Raw genomic sequence first — 21,997 nt, 5'->3', positions numbered from 1 at the left:
AATATGAAACGAGGAAAAAATGCCGTTTCTCCGAGGGATTGATTGGAAGTCTTGAGGCTGTCACACAAAAGCGGCGCCGCTGTTTGATTCGTTCTGTGATTCCGTTTCTTCGGCCCGTCGTCCGTCGTCGTTTTTAATGAAGAACAAATCGGACGTCTTTTGAACCGAATGGGTACGAGTGACAGTTTGTAGGATTGGGCTTGAGCGTGTCATTCTTCAAGGAGGAAGTAGCGTCAATATGGCGTGCCAGTTGATAGCTTACAAGTAACGGCGTGCAGAAGGACTTTGGAAGGACTTGCTGAGTTTACAGAACTGACAGCGACAGAGTGCCGTCTTGTTACGGATAGAAACGACTGAAAAGGACATGTTTTATGAACCTATGTAAAAGACGAAGAACATTTCAACTTTTGTTAAGACTGTCGTTGCCCTGAACCTCTAAGGAAATCTCCTAAGGAATTTCACAGAAGCATAAAGTGACATAAAGTGATGATCAGAGCTTCAACGGGGGACATACCTAAATTTGGGAAGATACATAGGAAGGCGAAATCATGAATTTGCACATATTGTTTAACGTTCTCATTTTCGGCCACCCCACACCCTCCTACAAAATTTTCGCTAAAGTCTGGTCAAAGTTTATGGATAGGTGCTTATTTCAGTGAGTACATTTTTTTTTATAGAATGAGAAAATCTGCAACAGATACCCAAGAGGTGATGTGGGGATCGACCCACTAAAAACTCATTCTCTCTCTTCCTTACCTTCGCGGTACGCCCGTTAGGGATGACTTCGAGAAGGGGGGGACCGTACATGAGTACACTCTAATAGTAAGCGTTCCACCAGTTACCGCCTTAAGTTGTTCACTCTCCCCTGGAGGCTCGGGTCCTGGCTAGTACTTAGACTACCCATCAGTGAAGAGAATTGTCAGACAAAAGAGGCACAAAACAAGCAACAAAGAAGGCCCGGCGATTACTCTTTTTTCTAGATAATGACATGATCTCGAAAAATTTTGTTGCAGACAAAACGGAACTTGAATTTGTTGCGTACTTTTCAACTCGTGAATAATCAATTATTACCAATCTAAAATCGAAACTTTTTGATGATACATCTTCAGCATCATTGCAGTGTTTACCGACTCGAAGTTACCGCTCGAAAATCACAATGCAAGTCTTAAAAATCTCTAAACTCGTGGTGCACGATCTTTGTCCTATTTTGTTCAAGTTGGGACAAACCTATGTCGCATTGGGAAGAATGTCGCAACAAATTCAAGTTGCGACATTGTCGTTATTGTTGCGCGATGGTTGAATTTTGATTCACTGCTACCCATTGAACTCAAGCTTCTGGATGGGGAAGGGGGGCCAACTCAACAAGCTGTTGTTCGGCTCGCCATTTACTCTGTAGTTCAAGTACGATTCGAGAAACCGTGGAAGTAACGGAGTCCTACTTGTCCGCCCCCATACACATCCTTTCAACAATGTTGTCAGGCGTAATATCTCTACCGCATACCTCCTGCATACTCGACCTTTGCTCCACGAAACGTGGACATTCGAAGCGCACATGCTCCGCGGTCTCGTCGCAGTCTGCACACTCCGGACATGCGGGGGAGCCTGCGTGTCCGAATCTGTGCAGATACCACCTAAAGCACCCATGGCCTGACAGAAATTGAGTCAAGTGGAAATTCACCTCGCCATGGGGCCTGCTCGTCGACTTGGACACGCTCGGTATGAGCCTATGTGTCCATCTACCCTTGCTGGAGGAATCCCATTCCCTCTGCCACTTCAGCATAGACGAGGTTCTGGCGATACGCCTCGCGCCTCTTACGCCGCGTCGCTCGAAACATTCTTCATCCTCTGCCACCACTAAAGCTATGGGCATCATGCCCGCTAGCACACATACCGCGTCCTTTGAGACCGTGCGGTATGCGCTCACCACCCTAAGGCACATCAGCCTGTGGGTACTCTCAAGTCGTTTCACGTTTCGGTTAACCACTAGCGCCTTCGACCATGCAGCGGCGCCATACCGTAGTATGGAGACCGCTACTGCCGCGAGCAGCTTACGCTTACTCGAGACTATTGCCGAGCTGTTTGACATTATCTTTGACAATGCCATTATCGCCATGCTTGCCCTTTTGCAGGCATATTCTACGTGGCTTCCGAATTTCAGCTTATCGTCGATCATGACCCCCAATTGCTTCAGTGAGCGCTTAGAGTTGATCGTGCATCCACCTGTGGTGACCACTGCCTGCTGTTCAGACTTGCGGTTGTTTACCACCACCACCACCGTTTTGTGGTGCGCGAGTGCCAAATCAAGCCAAACATTTCAATAGGTCCTATCTGCATTTGAGAGGATCTCTTTGTTCACTTTCTCTTTCAATTATTGCAATGTAATGGTACACTTTTCAATTATTTTTGCAGTGCAAATCAAAAGACGATTGTTTTGATCATCGTTCAATGCAAGGAGACAATCATAATACAAATAAACAGCTGAGATATTAACGAAAGAGAGCGAAACCAAAGAGAGCCTCTCTTCTGCAGATGGAACCTTTAGACATGTTTGGCCTGAAATGTCTCGACCTCATCCAGTCCTCCACTATGCCAATTGCGTGAGTTGCTGTCAGTTCCACTTCCTCTATCGACTCGCCGTATACCACGAGGGTAATATCATCGGCGAAGCCGACCAGCTTTACGCCCGGTGGAAGTTTGAGCCTCAATACGCCATCATACGCCGCGTTCCATAGTACCGGGCCCAAGATGGACCCCTGCGGTACCCCCGCGGTGATGTTGTAGCTCCTCTCGCCTTCCTCGGTGTCATAGATTAGCACCCTATTCTGGAAGTAGCTCTCCAATATCCGGCATAGGCTAACCGGGACTCCTAGGTGGTGTATTTCGCATTCAATGGCGGTCCACCTGACGCTGTTGAACGCATTCTTAACGTCCAGTGTGACGACCGCGCAATAGCGGATTCCTGTTCGCTTCTTTTGGAGCGCTATCTCGGCCGTTTTGGTTACAGCCCTAATAGCGTCCACCGTCGATCGACCCTTCCGGAAGCCGAACTGGTTATCCGAGAGACCAGAGTCATCGGTATAAATCATCAGCCTCGACAGAATGATTGGTTCCAACAGTTTTCCGGCGGTGTCCAGCAGACAGATAAGTCTGTACCGTCGCATTCCATACATAACACACTTGTCGAGCAGAATCGACAGGGTTCTACAGCGAGATTACGGCAGCATACGACTTGCAAAATACAACATTCGATCAACCAGGGAGCTCTTCACCATGGTGAAAGATCCAGTCCCACCAGAGCAACAGAGTAATGTCGTCTACATCATCCCATGCAGCAACTGTGAAGCTATGTACGTTGGAATGACAACCAACCGCCTAAAAACAAGAATATATGGACACCAACCACATTATAACACTCTGGAAAAACTGCTGGAACTGCGATGCAAACGACCCACAAATTGTTGCTCTAGGCGAGAAAACTGCACTGATGAACCACAGCATCAACAAACAACATCGATTTGATCTAAAAAAAGTGAAAATATTAGACAAAAATGTAAACACACACACACACACTACAGTCACAGACAAACAGACATACTACTCAAATCTAAATCATCGCACGATTTAACGGTCATTTTGAAAATATAGTGTGGTTCGGACTGTGCTCGCATGTGTCATGGTGGCGCTGCTGTGCCTCAATTTTGCAGAGAAATGAACGCGACGCCGATCAATGTTTACATAAAATGACTCAATCATGAACCTTCATTCATGTTTTATGAATGGATGACGCCTCGGGGGTGTCGTCACCTGCAAAATTGTTACATCGAGCCGAGGGAAACAACACCTGCAAATTAATGTTTCGGATTGAGCATTATAGAGGGTGCTAGTGAGATGCCAAACGATGTTTTTGAAGCAATTTTCTTCTAAGTAGTATGTCTGTTTGTCTGTGCTACAGTTTCTCGAGATGGGCCATATAGCAAGTAACAAAAATTGTGTAAACAAAAGAACAGACACTGACGGCCTACATGCAATCTACGCAGGAATAATTCACGAAATAGGTAATATAAACAGAACACGAAATAGGCATGATACACATTAACACACTCACACAACAACACGTAATTCCAGATGGTTCACCACTAACACATACTCAAGCAAAAGTTAGCGAAAACTGTCACAAACTGTGTAGGTCAAAAGCGTAGGCGATAAAACAGTGCGGTTATAGCAAAAAACGCGAGTCAAAAAGCTAGATTTTTATAGCAAAAAGCCTCCCACGATACAGTAGCTCGCAAAAATTTCACGACACATGCAGTAAGTAGGAAATAGCTAAAACAGACAAAAATATATCTAAGATGTCATAATGTCCACAGCCGAAACGTGCGCCATCTCGAAAACCATACACCTAGACTATCCGATGTAGAGCATTACTATACACGTACAAGAGAACATTACCTCTGTAAGTAATAGGGTGAGTCAGAAATCATAAACTGTAAATTAATTTTCAAAATTTTAGAATCCTTGAAAAAGGTAAAATAAATTACCGAAACCGTCGGATGTAGAGACAATATCGTTCTCGCAGCTCTATTAGACTGCAAAGGCCAAGAATATCACGTTTCCCAGATAATTCTATAACTCGATGGCCCCTTGGGTATCGAGTTGTGGAGAGTCGACTGTAGGCCATCCAAGTACTCTCGCAAATAGAGGCCTTGAGATCTACAAGGGTATTCAATGGGTTCTTATTACGTTACTGATGCGATGCAACATCCCACATGCCCATGGAAGATAGTTTTTTAGAATTGAGTTTCAAAGATGTTTAAGGTCTCCCAAATAATTTCGCGAATATAGACCTTAAGATCTACAAGCGTGATTAATGGTTTGTTATTACGTCATTGATGTGATGCAACATCCCACAGGTCCATGTTGACTTTTTGGCCAACACATTTAATAAACAAATTTACACCTTATAAACTTCCTTGCAAATCTAAAGATGTTAGGTCTTATTTTTAAACCCTTTGAGTTATAGGCATTAACATCCAAAAGTTTCTTACACCGACTCAGCAAAATAAGGAAAAAGCATTGGTTTCTCTTTTAGATCATTAGATCTTAACTCGCGGAAGTTCTTGGATTACCTAGAACATCTTCGGAAGTTAGTTTCTTACAGAACAATGCTTCATTGATCTGTAGGATGTTACACCGCATCAGTAATGTAACAATAATCCATTGGTTACGCTTGTAGATCTTAAGGCCTTCACTAGCGGAAGATCTTGTAGAACCAACAACACCTTGGAAATCGGTTCTTTAAAAAATAACGCTCCATGGCCTACAAGGATGTTGCACCGTATCAGTAGTGTAACAATAATCAATTAATAACGCATGTAGATCTTAAGGCCTTTACTCACGGAAGTTTTTGGATGACCTAGAACATGTTTGGAAATAAGTTCTTTATAAAACAATGCTTCATGGATCTGCAGGATGTTGCACCGCATCATTAATGTAACAACCTATTGATGAAGTACGCGTGTAGATCTTGAGGCCTATATTCACGAGAGTTCATAAAGGACCTTAATTTATTTTGAACATACTGGGCTGTACTGAACCTTTTTTCATCGACCTATATATCTGCTGAAGCTTTCCTGAATCACCTCTGAGCCATATGCCCCATCCAGACAATGCCTTATATCTACTTGAACACTTCGTGACAGTCTCCTTGATCCTTGGCTTCTTTCGTCTAAACCGTCCTTAACATCCCTAAATATCCTGTGGAATCCTGCTTGATACCAGTGCAGCGCGCACTAACTTTGCCCTATCCCTTGATACTCTCTGCAGTATGCATCCAACCAATCATCTCTCATTCTCATCCTCAGCAGTCGCAAGGACGTTGCCAGGATAGCTCTCTACCGTTGGAGAACGGTTTGGTTGGAGGATTGTGCCAATCTTGTCTTAACCCCAAATCTATGTGCTTTGGTAACAGACTGGGAAGATGGCAACCCTCACATTTAAATAATAGCGGTCTAGTGCGGTACTGTAGTGACCGTCCCGATCATTTCTGTGTCCTTACTGTATTTACTGTCGGTGCTGCGCCTGACAAAACTCACTCACTCACTCACCCATACGCGATCGCGCGCAGACCAGCCAGCAGGTGGCCTTGACGGGGTTGGCAGCTTCGAAGAAAATCGCACACGCGGAAGCAGAGCAGAGCAAACGGGCAAACCATTCAGGAGGGGGTACGGGCGGGCGAGACAGACGACTAACGAAGCAAGCGTGACAAAATGAAGTTGTGTGAGGTTTCCGCGAGAGACGCGTGGTGGCGGAGTTGCAAGGTGGAAAGGTGCGAAGCGGAACAATCACCATCGTCGCTAGCTGCCATCGCGTCGTCATGGCAAAACCATGCAGCAGCATGGGCTGCTGCTGTTGCTGCGCGTGAGAAAACGAACCACCGAAAGGGACATTTGTCATCGTGTTTGTCGTGCGCGGACAAAAGGGTGAGTTTAAAGAAAACAGTGGGGTTTTATTGATTTTTTTTGTAATAATAAAAATAATTTATTTTCACATTTTTCGGGAGGGTTTTTTGACGCTCGCAAGCGAGCGTTTTAAGAGGGGGTGACACATTAAAAATAAATATAAATTGGATTTTTATCATAAAAACTGATAGAAATATGTCGCGAATTTTGACAGCTTTTCGATCAACAAGTTGTTTCAAAACGGATACAAAGTAGTAAACAAGTTCGTTCCGGAGTGTTTGCGTTATTCTCGGAGAAAATTCAGCGTTGGTTACCTTATTTTGATAAATGGTTGTTTGTCGTATATTATTGATATTTTTGATATTTTAACTTGCAGTTTTTTTCTTGTATGGATAAGTTTTGTCTATTTTTTTACATTACTGTGTAACATGTTTTTGAGTTGAGTGTTTTTGTGATGTGAGGCTTCATTTAGAATGAAGCTGTTTTCTTAGCCTTTAATATCAATTGTTGTAATTATCTACGCCATAATGGTTCAATATTTATAGACTATGTACATTGTTTGGGGGCTTCGTGTTTTGTTTTGATCGCATTGTTTTTCCTAGAGAGTAAAATCTTGTTTATCATATTTTTATGTTTTTTTTTCATTGTTTTAGACTGATTAACTCTACCATTGTTTTGTATTCTTGCTGTCTTAACCACTAAAATTGTGAAAGTATTGTATCTATGCGTATTATTACAATTACCCTAACAGACTATCATTTATCTAGAGCACAAAAGAGGACGAAAATATTGCACATTTTATTATTGATTTCTTTTTCTTGCATTATCTTTCAAGTGATTCGCCTTCTGCGGGAGAACAACGATCCTTCAAAAAATCGTTAAGGTACAAAAATGAAAAGATTTGCTCCACTTACGCTTCTACTGAATGCTTAATCTAGAGAGTTTCTCCGTATTTTTCTTTCTACTTCGATAGGTTTCTTTGTTTTCTTTGCTCGCTAGGATTTGTTTGACCTCTTGCACACTTAAATACTAGATTTAGTTCGTGGAAGAATTTGGTGTTGGTGACAGTTTTGATGAAATAAACTTTGCGTTAAAAAATAGGTACTTATTTGTGAAACATATAAAATGAATATCATTTTTCGTTGATCAGTTTGTTGCTTGGTTTTTTTGGGAATAAATTACACAATTAGGATAGCAGAGATTTTTCTTGTTTAGGAACTGGAGAAGCTTACACTTACGGCCTTACAAAAGCTACTTTTTGCGATTCAATGCTTGATTTTGCTCTCTGTTTTTCTTTTTTTCACTAAAACTTCTACTTTATAATTCTTAACCGTAAAAAAGTAAATTCGAAATCAGATTTTGTCCCGCTTCTCCCTTTAAAACACCGAAACAGCGGACAATTCCGATGGGTTGTTCATCAAAAGTTCAGTTTAGCGTCGAAAGTAATTAATTAAAGTTACATATCACTGGGCACTTTAGTAAAGTGTGATTTATGTCTCTAACCTCAATTCACCCAACAGCAGCAGTAGGCGACGATTGCTGATTTATTTTGATGGGTCACCTTCAGCCGCCCGCTCCTGAAGTTAGTCCAGATAAACAAAACCTAATTTAAGCGATAAGTTTAATTACAAAATAATAAAAAAAGAGAGTCAAACGAGATCACGTTTCTTTTTTCAAGAAGAAGGGGAGAGAAGGGTGTGGGTGTGGCCCATCAATCGCTTCTTTAAATTGAATTAATTTCTATCGTCCGGATGGGTTTTTCTTTATTTTTTTATTCTCAAATTGCTTCATGGCTCGCGAAGAGCCGTCAAGAGATAACATTGCTTTGCGCACTCAATTAAGCCTAGTTTAGATTACCGAGTCGAGTTCACCAGTTCCCGGTGGATTCGACCGAAGTAGTAGGCGTTGGCGGTCACGACAAGGAGTCCGGCGTCTGCTGACTCTTGCGGGCTTCTTCGACAGGAGTAGCCGCCGGCGATCGGTTTCGGTGCAGAAGAGCTGCCGCCGCTGCTGCAGCCGCCGAGTGTCGATCGTCCTGCTGATCCGGATGGTGCGACCGAGGCGATGGAATGTTGCTACTGGAGGTTGGTGGGGAACACGCCGAGATGGGAGAATCCGAGCGGGACATCCGGCCGCCGGCCAGTTGCGATGAGATTCCGTTCAACGGATGCGGCAGAAGGTGGGAGAACTGGGACAAGCCGGGGAAGCCGCCAAGGCCTCCGAGAGGCGGAAACAGAAACGGGTTGGCGGCGGCTGGAGGGAACCGTTGGCCCGCTCCGTTCAGGAAGTGTTCGGCGTACGCTCCAGCATTGGGAAGGTGGTTCTTGAAGGCTTCCAAGTTCATGGGGAACTTCTGCGAGTCGGCGTACAGTCTAGCTAGGAATTCCGTCGGCAGCGGGCCAGGGAATGAGGGGAATTGTTTCTCCATCGGAAGAACAGTCTCGCTGCTATCGGAGCTAGTGGACAACAGTTTCCGGTGGAGGTTCAGGTTCGAAGCATGACGATCGCGGCTTCGCTTGGATGGGAATGCCGCATTACAGCCATCGATATTGCACTTGTGCAGCAGTTTCAGGTGCACGCTCTGATAGTGAGCTTTCACGGCGAAATGGTTCTGGAACATTCGGCCACAGGCGGAACACTTCTTTGGGTCTTTGTCGAGAGGTACGTTGGGATCGTTGAAGCAGTTACCCTCTTCACAGTAGTCTACGTTGTCATCGGAATCCAAGTCTTGCTGATGCTGTGGACTTCCGGCAGGGTTTGGCGAAGAACTTCGCGATCGTGCAGGACTCGGTGGTGCCGCGTTCATGAGATAGCTTAGTGGTGGAAATTGAGGCAATCCACCGCGCTGCATCATCTCATTCAGCGGACCGTGCGATAAATTCTCCAACCGTCTCAGCGTGTTGGCGGAATCGAGACTTTCGCCGCTCTTTTTGCTGTCGGCCGATCCTGGTCGGCGCAGATCTTCCGCTTCATGATCAGCTTCACTTTCTTTCTTTGCCCGTACCAGCGACATGGGATTCTCCATCAGCTCGGAAGCCGGCTTCACATCTATCGAGTATTTGGTAAACTTTTCGTTGGCGTTGACGTCCGGCGTCGAACGCTTCTTCGACAGATCCAGCGACAGATTCTCCGCTTCATCTTGGTGCTCACTTGGCTCTGACTTGATATTCACCGGTGTTTCTTCTTCGCGATCACTTTCAGCGTGATCTTCCACATGGTTGCTCTCTCCGTTGGGCTTTGGCGATACCGAACTCTCTCGTTTATCATTCACCAAAGACATTGCCTCCTCCTGTTGCTCTTGCTCCACTTTGATCTTCTTGATCAAGGGCTCGGCTTCATCTTCCCGCTCGCCCTCCTTGTCCTCGTTCTCATCCGACATGTTACCGGATTCGGCAGTCATGCGTTCCGGAGGAATTGCACACTTGGTAGGATTCATGCTCTTTCGCTTGCGCTTGTTGATCGACATGAGCGCCACTTGCGAGTCGTTCACCGATGAGTCTTCATTGCTGTCCACATTGCTAGCTACGTCGTCTCCATCGCTCGAGACCGACAGCTTTTCCGACTTCAGCTTGGTCAGGCTGAAGTCCTGTGGTTCATTTTCCTCGGCTCCTTCCATCGATTGCCGTCGCTCCTCCTCGCGTTCGGTGTGGTGACTTAGTCGTTCATTGTCGTAGTCTGCATCGGGAGTTCGCGAGTGACGGTACGACTTCAGATCTTCCGATTCGGAGCTGAGGGACATGTCAAAGCCATGTTCCATATCATCGTCATCGTCGTTTCCATCGATGACGATTCCGTTAGGATCATCATCGTCGTCATCGTCATCATCATCCAGGTGGCTTCCGATCGAGCTGCCACCGCCGACGCTGAGATGGTGACCACCAGGCGATAAATATTTGTCGGAGTCACCTCCCAGAGGGCTGCGGTAGCGGTAGTTCTCCGGGCTGAGCGATTGCCGCTGGCTTTCGCGATGTTTCTCTTGCTCCTGCAGGCGACGGTGCATGCTAGCTTCCATGTTGGCTTTGAACTCCAGGGCCGAGAGCGACGGGTGGCGCATGTCACCCGGTGGCATCAGAGGGAACGGCGCGAAGGGGTGGAGATGGTTCAGACCGTTGGGCAGAGGCATTCCTGCTGAGGGAAGTAGAATTGGGTGGGGCTGAGCACTGCGCCCGTCATGAGGGGAGATCTTTCGCCGGAGATGAGGCGAGTGCAGTTTTGGGTTTGGGTTAGCGCTATGACGGTTGCGAGATCGCCGAGAGCTGAACATCATGCTGCAGCCTTCGACGGTGCACTTGTGCATCTCGCGTAGGTGAACAGCCGAGAAGTGGATCTTCAGGGCGCCCTTATCACAAAAGGTCTTGAAGCAGACATTGCACTGGACTCGTTTCTTGCCGGTGGCTGGGTTAACGAATTGCGTTCCCAGGTTGGGTGGGAGGGCTCCCCATTGGCGCTTGCTTGGGGATTGGGGCTTCTTCAGGTGAGCACCTGGAGGAAGTCCTGCGGCTAGCCGGCTGACATGACCGGGTAGACCTTGTCGAGCAAGATGTTGTGCTGCAAGGTCTCGGCTGAGGTTTAGAACGTTCTCGCCGCTGCCGTGGTGATGGTTCTTTTCGTTGTCTGGTTTGTCGGAGGGTTTATCCGACTTGAGCTGGATTTTGTGGGGCGACTTGCTGCGAGCTTGTTCTCGGGCAGCCGATGCGGCCAGCAGATTGGGGAAGGACTGAGCAACGAAGCTGGCGGCCAACGGGTTGCCGGAAACAGCTGCTGCCATGGCAGCTGCCGAGTGGTTCAGTGAGTTGGCAAGTGACATGGCGACCGAGGTTGGGGGCGGTGGTGGAGGGATGGGGAACGGTAGGCCATGTCCGCCCATGGTGAGATTCATGAAGTTGGCAGCGGCGGCGGCGTGTTCGCGTGAGCTTGGCGACGAGTCGGAAGCTTGGGAATCACGACGCTTGGCGGTTGCCTGAGAGTACGCAGCTGCAGCAGCCGCCTGCTGTTGGTTGAAGTGGTGCTGAGCGGCGGCTGCTTCGGGGCTGAGCCTTGGCGGTGGTAGGCCTGCTGTGAAGGCGCTCAAACCAGCGGCTGCTGCGCTCAGTTTGCGAAAGTCGAACGGCTGCATCGACTGCAGGCGGTTCAACGGGTGCGACGAAAGTTCGGTTGCCGACGGCATATTGGTGGGTGTGCTGTTGCTACCGTTGCTTTGCGATTTGCTACTGCTGTGGTGATTGTTGTTGTTATTGTTGTTGCTGGAGCTGGTGTTGCTCATATTAGCATTGGCGCTGCTGGGTGAAGTGGACGGGCTTTTGAAGAATCCACTCATATGATTCGGCGTCAGTCCGGCGGCCAACTTTTGATGCATTTGAGAGGGCAATTGCAGCTGGGAGTGTTGCAGCGAGCTCAAATGCATATTCATCGGATGCGTGGCGATTCCTGGCGATGATAGTCGTCTACTTGGCGACATAACCATTTGGGCGCGCTTGTTTTGTTCGAGGGTTCTCGGTTCACGGGACGATTGAGGTGTTTTTCCACTGCGATGGTCGAGGGGTGTTCCGATGGATTTGAAGGGCTAGCGGTCTAGCCGCGCAACAGCTGACTGATGATGGGTGTCATGTTGTGTTGATTTTGTGTATTTTCTAATATGTGGCGGACTGTAATCGCTCTGTGGAAGAGAAGGAGGGACGGAGAAAGAAGCTTCGTTAGATTTTCTGAAGTACGAGTATCATTTTTTGTTCACGCAAGGGTGTGTAATGAAGCAGAGAGCATTAGCCGCCGATCGTGCTGAGTGAGTGCCATAAGGGATGAGTTGCAGTTTCTGACGTGGATTATTTTTGGGCAGAGAAATTTTCCTCCGGATCAAACACATGTTTTCGTTTCGTGATTCAATCTATTTTTTCGATTAATTGTTTGGCTTCGATCCAGTCAGTGTTTGACTTTTTCGTCATTCGTTCGAAAACGACAAATTTCATGGGAAAAAAGAAAAGGTAAACATTTCAGAATGTCATCTCCGCTGGTTTTCCTGTCAGTTTTATTTGTATACAATCCGGCGTGGCGCGGAAAGACGGAAATGGATTTCTGGGTTTATGATGGTGACTTTTGGGAGCGTGTGGCCACCATAGTGCGACCAGGTTCCATAAAGATAAGACAAATTAAATTGATATTTTCAATAGAATGAAAATAAACAGCGCTTTCCTCGGCAGTGACGACCGGCGAATACACGGGGGTGATCACTTCAAAAATATTATTTAATATGGGTATGCATACGATTAAATATATTTAATATTTATAGCTCCGTTCTAATGCTATAAAATTGTACTTGAACTGAAATTTTGGTCTTAGCAATCTTTGACAATGTCTAATCCCAATTTGTTTATTTGGCTGTCAACAAAAAAATATAATTTCAATAGGGAACTGCATGAAATTCTCCCCTTCTCTTTCACTCTTACAGAAATTTTGTAAACAACAAGGCCAAGAAACGTCAAAATCCCATACAAAATCAAAACAGTGCAGTGCCCTATAGCCAGAAATTTAAAGTTTTCACCTAAGTTTTCATTATCTTTCTTTTTTCCAGCAAGCGCATCAAACATAACAGAGCCTCAGGATATGAATAAAATAGCGCATAAATTGCCTCCTTGAATCCTGAAATTGAAAAGTGTCAGTTAGAAACCATGCTATTTCTCTCGCAGGTTTGAATTCGGCAGAAGGGCTGCTAATCTATTGAATTCAAGCCATAAGATCATCTCTATGTAAAAATTGAAGGACGGACAAGCAATGTGATTGCTTCTCAGGCCAATTTATCAAGGACTTTTTAGTACCGCGTCTTTGCAGCGGTCTAGCAATTATGAACGTACAGTATGCTGTAACCGATAGAGGCTGTTTGTTGGGCTGTTCAAACCTTAAGACCAGTTGTCGGACATAGAACTCCCCCCACTGATGTAGGCTCTAGGCAGGCTCCCTGAAGTATCCGTGCAATTTCGCTTTACAATGCTGAAAGAGCAATTACGTCAATCAATCTACCTAGTTGAAGGGTATAACCGTATAACTGAACAGAAAAATCGACCAAAACCAATCGCATAAATAACGTTGATTCACACATCGCTTTTCTCGTAGCATAATCCGAAAAGAATTAAATACTTTTTTGTATCCCTTACTAACATTAGCTTTATTATTTTATGCATTAATCTTGCCCCATAAGGTAACATTCCTTGAGATTCTACGTCCATTGTTCAACTCGGTGGAACCTTTATAGAATCCGAGAGAGGGTCTAAGGTACAATTTCGGGAGATTACAAGCAGCACTTATGGAGATTCCAACCTCAAGATTATCAATATCTTTACCCTAGAATAAAAAAAAAATTGGAATAAAATCAAATTATGGATATGAATAATAATTATAAGAACTTTCGATTTCGATTGACAGACACAAACAATTGAAAAAATGTGGGATTTCAGTGATTGCTGTGATTACTGAATTATATTTTAGTTCAGTGTCGAACATTTTATAGCATTCATATTTATGGAATATAAATAAAAATATTTAAAATTTATTAATATTATTACAGTGATCACCCCCGTGGGCGAATAGCAGGAAATTTGATTGATTGAAGCGTTAATGTGATTTAGATGTCCGTCGCCGTCGCAAACCGGGGCGTAAATGGAATGTCATTCTTGCAGAGCGACTAGGGCTGTTTGTTTTAAACTGATCAACCGATGACGATGACTTAACGACACGGTGACGGCTGCTGCAATCGGGCGAAAGGGACGCCGACAGAATGAGGTTATGTTTATGACGCGCTTCCGTCGGCAGTTTGAATAAACAAAGCAAACTGCTGCCAACTAGTACGGCTGCTGTGCCGTAGATGGCGTTTCGGTGCCGTTGTAAATAATAGATGACGTTTGTCTTTTCTTCAGGTATAATCCAGTAATCGGCTGCATTCCTAGGGGCTATTGATTTAGCCGCTCCTCGTTGAGGAACGTCGTAAATTAAGGAAACGGTAGGCAAGCAAAGGGTTATGTCTCCCGGGACTTCTGTTTTGCTGCCAGGAAATATATAGAGGAATCTAATTGAATGAAACTATTAAGGTTTCGGCTGGAGTTCGCAAGCCGTTTGGCCCGTGCAAAGGTAAATGAAGAGAAATGAGATTAAATTAAATATTTATTCGATTTTTGCCTGTCGAGTTGGGCCCCGGTCGTTGTTTCTGAAGTAGTAGTAGGGCCGAGTAGCTAAATTAAAACGAAAATGAGTGTAATCGATCAGAGGAGGCGAGGTGGTGGCTGCACACGGAATCGGCCTTTTTCTGCCCCTTCGGCGGCTGGCACTCAGCTCAACAAGCACGGCGGCAGCCTGGTGGCAGCAACATGAGCGTGATGTTTGGAGAAGGCGAATAAGTAATGAGAAATAATTGCATTCGCCCGTCGGCAAGGATACGGCGGCGCGCTCTAACCCGTTTAAACGGAGCAGGCGGCGATTGAGTAAACATCGTCATGGCAGGCTTTGTTTCACTGATTTTCGCCGGAGAAAGCTGATTAGGTGGAGCTGTCAAAGTACGGTGACTTGTCATGTGACGCCATCTTGGAGGAGAGCAGGGGTGATTAGCACCTGCTTACCTCCACGTTCGTTTGTGTGTGCACAGGTAATTGTTTAAGCATCGATATGATCATCATCATCATCATCTCGTGTCGCCACGTCAGTGATCGCACTGATGCACGATGAGAGAACGCTTTTTATTGTTCCAGCTGCGGGGCGGGGCAGGCGAGGGGTGCGACACAATGGCGCAGTTCACACGTATTTATGGCTAATTAGCATCTCGCGTTGATTCTCACAAATAAATCATAGCCGCGAGATGGGTGCGAAAGAACGTGAATTCTTTGGAGCATCACCAGCGCCATCATGGGTGCCAAGCGCGCGGTTCAGAGAGGTTAAGGCCCGTCCAATGACACCGGTTGGAGGTGAGTGCAGCGCGCGCGCTGTCAAATTAGTGTGACAGCGGTTGCATGACTGCACTTGTTTCTTCACTTTCCATTGGCGGGAATTTGCCGCGGTTCATTGATTCTCGCGCAGGTTGCCGCCAGATTGAAAGTGAAGTGCCGCCGCTGATGTTGAAATCGAATTTGTCACACATTCTTCGTCGCCCGCCGTCAACTGCAGTGCAGCGGCACTTTTTCCAGTAGGACGGAAGAGGGAAGCGTGCAAAGTGGAAATAATTGATATGACAAATAGATAATTGAACTGTGCCGCTGCAGCCGAAGTGATAATTTGCATACGGTGGAAACATTGTACGACAATAATGATAATAATGATAATGATAATTTCACATGGTAAGTGGCAGCCATCGAGGCGGCGGCATTTGGGTTTAGCTTGTCGATCTGTCAATTTGGTGGTTGTCATTAGCGTGGAGCAATCTGACATTTGAGACCGGAGACCGGTGCGCGACAGTTCCACTCCCGCCTGCTGTGACGATCGCCGCGGAAAAGGGTCGTTCAATTATTTCGAGATTAACCTTCGCTTCAGTCGCGCCGTGAGGGGTAGGACACTGGACAGCGAGAGAGAAGTAAACAAAGAGGTGCAAGAGGAAAACGAAACCTTGCCTGCGATGATGTGTGCAATGACATTTAAAAGTAAATCATTTTTCTTCATATCGACAAACGGGTCCTCGGCTGGCAGCAATCATAATCATAAAGAACCGAGACGTTGCTGGTTGGTTCGGTCGGGAGGGGTGGGACACTGGACCAGGGAATATGACTCTAGAACACGAACCCGTTCCGTGTGTCCGCAAATGGATCGTGCGCGCAAGAAATGGCACCGCTGATTGAGTGGCTATTAATAAAAATGATGTGACTGCTTTTCCGCCGCGCCGGGCATCCATCGGCGAGGTTGACAAGTCCTCTCTTCTGCCAATGTGTCGCATGTCATCATCGATATTGAGTGAGTGTGTTAGCCTGTAATTACCGTGGAACCAGTTCCGAGGCGATGCTGTGCTGTATAATGACAGTTGCTCTGGTGCGTGACACGTGCGAATGACCGCCCGAAAGATGTCGCTGTGCTGTGCGAGATGCTGGCTGCTGTCATCGAGTTCGACGAGGGGCAAGACAGTGCAACAACCGCAACAACAGGAGGCAGTTGCAACTTTTTTTCATTCGCCGTAGCATCAGATTCCGAATGATGATTATTATTTGTTATTGCTCACTCTGGCCGGCGAGGGAGCCTCGAAGCATAAGCTTCTCGGAGCTCGTAAAAATCAGGCTTCGGGGGGTAAGACATTGGCAGCGTGGAACCTGTTTCTGGTTGTGCGATCACCGTTTTTCTTTGCTCTTAGTAGGATCATTACTTCATGCTCGCTCATTATCCGAACTGAAGCCGATGGCGTGTATGTGTACATGCGACTGTATGTGTGCTTCGATCGATTGGAGAGTGCGAGAGGGCTTCGATCGAGACGGTCATGGTCACGCGTGACGCGCTTTGATGGACAGTTCAAAATTCATCGCCATAAAGCAATAAAAGCGAAGACTTTGCTAATGATTTTCAACTCCTTTTCCTTCCTCTTCGATTGACAGACAGATCACGAATCCACTCGTCACAGGACAAGCCAGCGGGAGTGGTACGACCCACAAAAAAGGCTAGAAGACGAAATCTTCCGCGAGTTGACATTTATTGTAATTGGATCTATTTTGACAGCTATTGTGCGCTGCCACCCGAAAGTCGCCCAGAAGCCACCGCGAGTGACGATCTTCGATTACCATCGATAGACTACTGCTGCCGTTGAACGGCTTAAGCTTCGGACCAGGAAAAGAAGCAGTAAAAAGTATCAATCACAGCCGTTTTTTGTTTCGCTGCTGCCGTTGCCTCGGTTGAAAACCGTTTTATGGCCTTTACGAGTGCTCTTCGCGAGCTTACCCTCTAGGTAGGCTGGATCGCGGCGCTGCTGTCTGTCCATCGTCCATGTCTAGCTGCTGTCGAAGCGAAAACTACGGCCGATGAGCTGAAACGATTGGAGTGGAAAGGAATCAATAAAATCGGACCCGAGACCAGCAGTTTAAAAGTGTCAAACGCCGCGCTGAGACGGAAATACCCCTTGCAGCCGCACCATAAACTCTAGCCTAATCATGTTTAATCAACATATCAATAGCTTTTAAATTAATTTTTAATGTATTCCTCTGGTCCAAGTAGGTGACGGGAAGAGTGCTTCTGTCTTGCGGACGACGATCTAGCAACCTGCGACGATGGGGAATAAGTAGAATTGGACTAGTGGGCAACCCCTCGGCTTTGACAGTTCTTAAGTGAGCACTCTTTTTCTGCTTTCTTTTCGGAAATCGATCGTAAATCATGGAATTGACATCCTTTTCGGAAAAGCAGGTGACGGCGGGGTAAACAATTTACATCACAATTAAGCAGGGCAGCCCCAGTTGGTTCGTCTTCAGCAATTGTGTCTGCTTCGTTGAGGTCGCCAAGCGCTTCACGGCGGTGGGGGATAGGATACTGTCTGAACAAATTTGACACTTTGTAGAAGAGCGCGATTCTTATGCCGACAAACTTTTTATGACAAATAACAATACAACAATCGGAGCCGGTCGGGTCGCGGGACGCGACGGAAGGCAGCACTAAAAATATAATTTTCTAATTTATTAATTTTCGACACATTTTCTCCTCTCCTTCTTGTGCCAATTCGGGTGACAGCTCGCTGTCGATGACACCCCGCAACTTCGGCGCCGCCATCGAAGGAGTCGCGCCAAGTTTTCCTCGAATTGCTATAAATTTAGATTAGATTTTTGTGGGTCGAGAACCTTTTTCGGCCGCCGCGACAGTTTTGGCTTTGTTTAGCGCACTCAAAACCTGTCATAAATCAAACATTGACATCTATCGGGTGGGATTGGGTTTCGCGATACTGACTGTTTTCTTCGACTGTGCGCTGCGCGCGATGACAGTTGACAGCTGTTGTACCCCTCGTCGGCGTCGGTTGCCTTGGAGACGACGCATCCGAAACTAACCTCTAATTAAGTGTCATCTTCTCCCATAAATCAGATCAGCGATAATCTGCTTCGAGAAAAATGCTTTTTCTGAAAGGTTATGCGTTTTATCGCCATCGAAAGAACAAAATCCAGACTCCGAGAACGGCCTGCTCAAGGTTATGGGCCTAAAACAAGGGAAAATTACGTATAATTTGATTGCCCCTCTTCCCAGGCGATTAGCGACGGCGACAAGAACGAAGGCACCAGCAGAGATCTCCAAAAAATTGTCCTCCTCTTCGTCGTCTTGGTCGCTGATGGGAAACGAAAAGCAGATGTGCCCCTCGTCGTTTCGACAATTACCGAGACGTGATTGTTCTAGCAGCAGCAGCGTAGCAGGTTCTCCTGCTCTGGTCGCGCTAAGACAACAGCCGGATAATTGCCCTAATGTGATGTACTTAAAATCCGAGACGAGAACTAGCTCTACCACCGAAACGTAAAGGTAGCGAAGGGGACTTATATCTTACTCATTTCCGGTTGTACATTCGTTTTTTGTCCCTCAACTCGAGTCTTCTGGCCGCTCATCGCCACCATTAGAATCGATGACAAACACGATTCGTCTCCGTCAATTGTCGTCAATTTACGAGCATGATTTATCCCCCAAAACAACACGGCGATCGATGATGGTGCGTTCGAAGCGTATGCAAATTCGGCCGATTCGCCCTTGGACTTTTTGGCCCTTCGTTTTCGCTTTCAATTGGCGACGACTTGCGTGCGAAAACACTCGATGAAAAAAGAAATCGCTCCGAGCCCATCAGGAAATTTCTGTTTACGTCTCCCGTCGCTTCGAACGAAAAAAACAAATCCCCAAAGGCCGAAAAATCTAAACAGGTATTAAGTTTATTAAAAAGCACTTCACATGCAAGCGCACGGGCTCATTATAAAGCGATTCTTCGCAGCGCGGTAGCCCCCTCGTCCACTGCCGCGCATTCAGTTGTCAGTTTGACAGTTCATCGCTGTTTGGCCCCGGTGGCGCGACGGCAGTCAGTAGGCGACGACGACGACGCTTCATTAGTATTATTTCGTGTGTTTTGTTAGTTGTTTTCTTTTTTTTTCGCGTTTATTCTCCCACCACCGCCGATCGAAGCAAGCGAGTGGAAAATCAAAGTCGAGTGTGTGTTGTGATGGAATAGTGTTCGCTGAGCAGTTTTTGACTAGTTTTCTAATAAAGTTGGAAAGAAATTCGTTCGTATCACGAACCCAAACGAACGCTAGAAGTTGCGCGACGATGAAGACGACGACGGAATGGACCACGTCTGGAGGATTCCCAATTATGGGCAATTTGAACTTAATGCGGCTTTTAATTTTCGCTTTTGGCTCTCGGTGTGTCACTGGATGACAGGAGGAGAGCGCGCGTGGGCATGCCGAAAATTGTTTTGTTTACAAAGATTGGACTGGGGACGGAGAAGGGTGCGACAGTGCAATGGAGCGACACGAGGGGCGCTAAACAATTAGCAAAGAAAGTGGCGGCGTAGGTGAGGAAGGCGGCGGCGGATTTGCGAAGGCCGAAGCGCCGCCTCCATTACAACAGCGAGCGCCTCCTATGATGAGTAACAATTAAGTGCGCCCGCATCACAGTCAGTGTTGGTGGTGGTGTTGCGGGCGGAGAAGGTGGAGGAGATAGAAGCGAACGAGCGCAACTTTCAATAACAGATGTCGTGATTACTGTTTGCGTTTGCGGACGCGCTTTCTTTCGCGATCACACCCTGGCTCCGGTACGGTTGCCAGATGGAGAGGTTTTTTTATCATTAAATTTGGATATCTGAAGAATGTAAGGACACAGACAAACAGACGTAACACTCTTCAAAAGGGCTTGGCTCAAGCATTTAACGATCAATTTAAATTTCTTTTGATTTGCGCGATTGTTCCACCAGATGCGCTAGTGTTCGATCGCTTTGACGTTAGCCAGTGTACACGTTGCTGAATGATGCAAACGAAAATTACAGGCAATTTGTGTAGTAGTGTGCGTGTCAGCAAAACGTCAAATCGAAATCCATCATGGCCGACAGTGTCGCGCGCGGTTCTACCAACAGGTGGCAGTGTGCTCATAAAAATAACACCGGGCAAAAGTTTTTGATAAATTTCCTCCAAGAGTTACGTCTGTTTGTCTGTGGTAAGGATGTAAGTCTTTTTTGGGCATCGCTTGGCTTCGATAAGGTTGGATTGGAGTTATTGAACAAGGCTAAAAGATATAAATATAGAAAATACCTGGCAACACTGCCCACTCGGCCGCCAAATGATAAACTCTGTCGGGTTGGGCCACATGGAAAAAAGGGAAAAACTAATTTCACATATTAGATAAATGATAAAACCTCGAGCGTTTCTTTTGGCGCCGCGACTCCGTGTAGCGCACTCGATCGATCGATTGGATTCGGGTGATCGTTAAAGATGGACGCGCTCTGCGTGTCAGAGCACGGGCTGCTGCGTCGGTAATTTACGATCATTTATAAAAATCTATCATTCATCGTTGCGTTCGGGGCATGTTTTTCTTTCTTTTGTTTGGTAAGTACACGTCTCTCAATTGAAGCCGAATCGGTGAGCTATTGTGTGCGTGTGTGTCCGCAATAACTGTTTTTTCTTCAATTGCCGTGACCCCCGATTCGTCAAATTTACCGACATTTTGAAAGTGCGGCGACCACAATGCGATTGTGTCAAAAAATGGAGGCGTAATGACAGGTACCGTGAAAGATGCGCCGCTTGCTATGACTACGAAGCGTGCGGTCGCGCAAATGTCGGCGTAGAACTTCGATTACCGCGGCCCTTCGCGATGGCAGTGACATTTGACGACAGGCCGTCGAATCGGGATCGAGAACTGTACCGGTTCGGTCGTTGATGGTCGGCAATTTTCGACCCGAACGTGACATTAGCTGAGCGCAAATTTTGGGCCTAATTAATTTAAATAGTCATTGCAACAGAACAACGCCGCAATGCGGGGGCTGCCGACGAATTGTCGATCTGATGATCGTCGCGTTTGCCGCTGCCGGTTCGGCGTTGCGTGTGTGTGTCTGTGAGGAGGCCGCCGAAGTCAGTTGAGGGACAAATCAATCATTTGTCATTAGCGTTTGACTGTTTGGCGATCAATTTGTGTTGTACCGATGAACGGCGTTGATTTTTTACCGTTTCTCATCGCGTCGTTTTTTCGTCTATTTTTGCAGATCGTCAACCCGCTCCATCATGGCGGCGTCATCGCATCATCGGCAACATCATCTTGGCGATTGAAACATCTGTCGTTTTTTTTTCTTCTACTGCGGACCGCGCTCAGCGCACTAATCGTCTCAGCAGTTTTGAGAGATGAGCTGGTGAAAAATGCTTGTGTGGCGTCATGGCGGCGGCGACGCTTCTTGAGATCGAAGTAGGCAAAACATCAGCACCTGGACAACCGTCCAGGTCAAGGACTGCTTGGGTAAGTGACTGACTGACTGCGCGCACTTGACAAAGTTTTGAAACAAAGCCACATTTTGACGGACAAGATCGAACATGTCGTCGGGGTTTACGAGCCTTCTTTGGAATTCAGCAAAACAAAAAATGTGTAATTAAAAAAGT

General features: G+C 46.4%; 1 protein-coding gene across 1 annotated transcript in view; it reads right to left on the bottom strand.

Moving 5' to 3' along the window:
- Positions 1 to 6,497: 6,497 nt before the first annotated feature.
- Positions 6,498 to 21,997, bottom strand: part of LOC109400188 (uncharacterized) — a 31,225-nt gene continuing 15,725 nt past the window's right edge. Inside the window, exon 2 of the mRNA XM_019673007.3 lies at positions 6,498 to 12,114. Coding sequence (XP_019528552.3) covers positions 8,371 to 11,922 — 3,552 coding nt within the window. The 5' untranslated portion in view covers positions 11,923 to 12,114 and the 3' untranslated portion in view covers positions 6,498 to 8,370. The remainder of the gene's footprint in view (positions 12,115 to 21,997) is intronic.

The sequence above is a fragment of the Aedes albopictus genome, chromosome 3, assembly GCF_035046485.1.
Source record: "Aedes albopictus strain Foshan chromosome 3, AalbF5, whole genome shotgun sequence".
NCBI lineage: Eukaryota > Metazoa > Arthropoda > Insecta > Diptera > Culicidae > Aedes > Aedes albopictus.
This window is presented reverse-complemented; position numbering and strand designations above follow the sequence as displayed.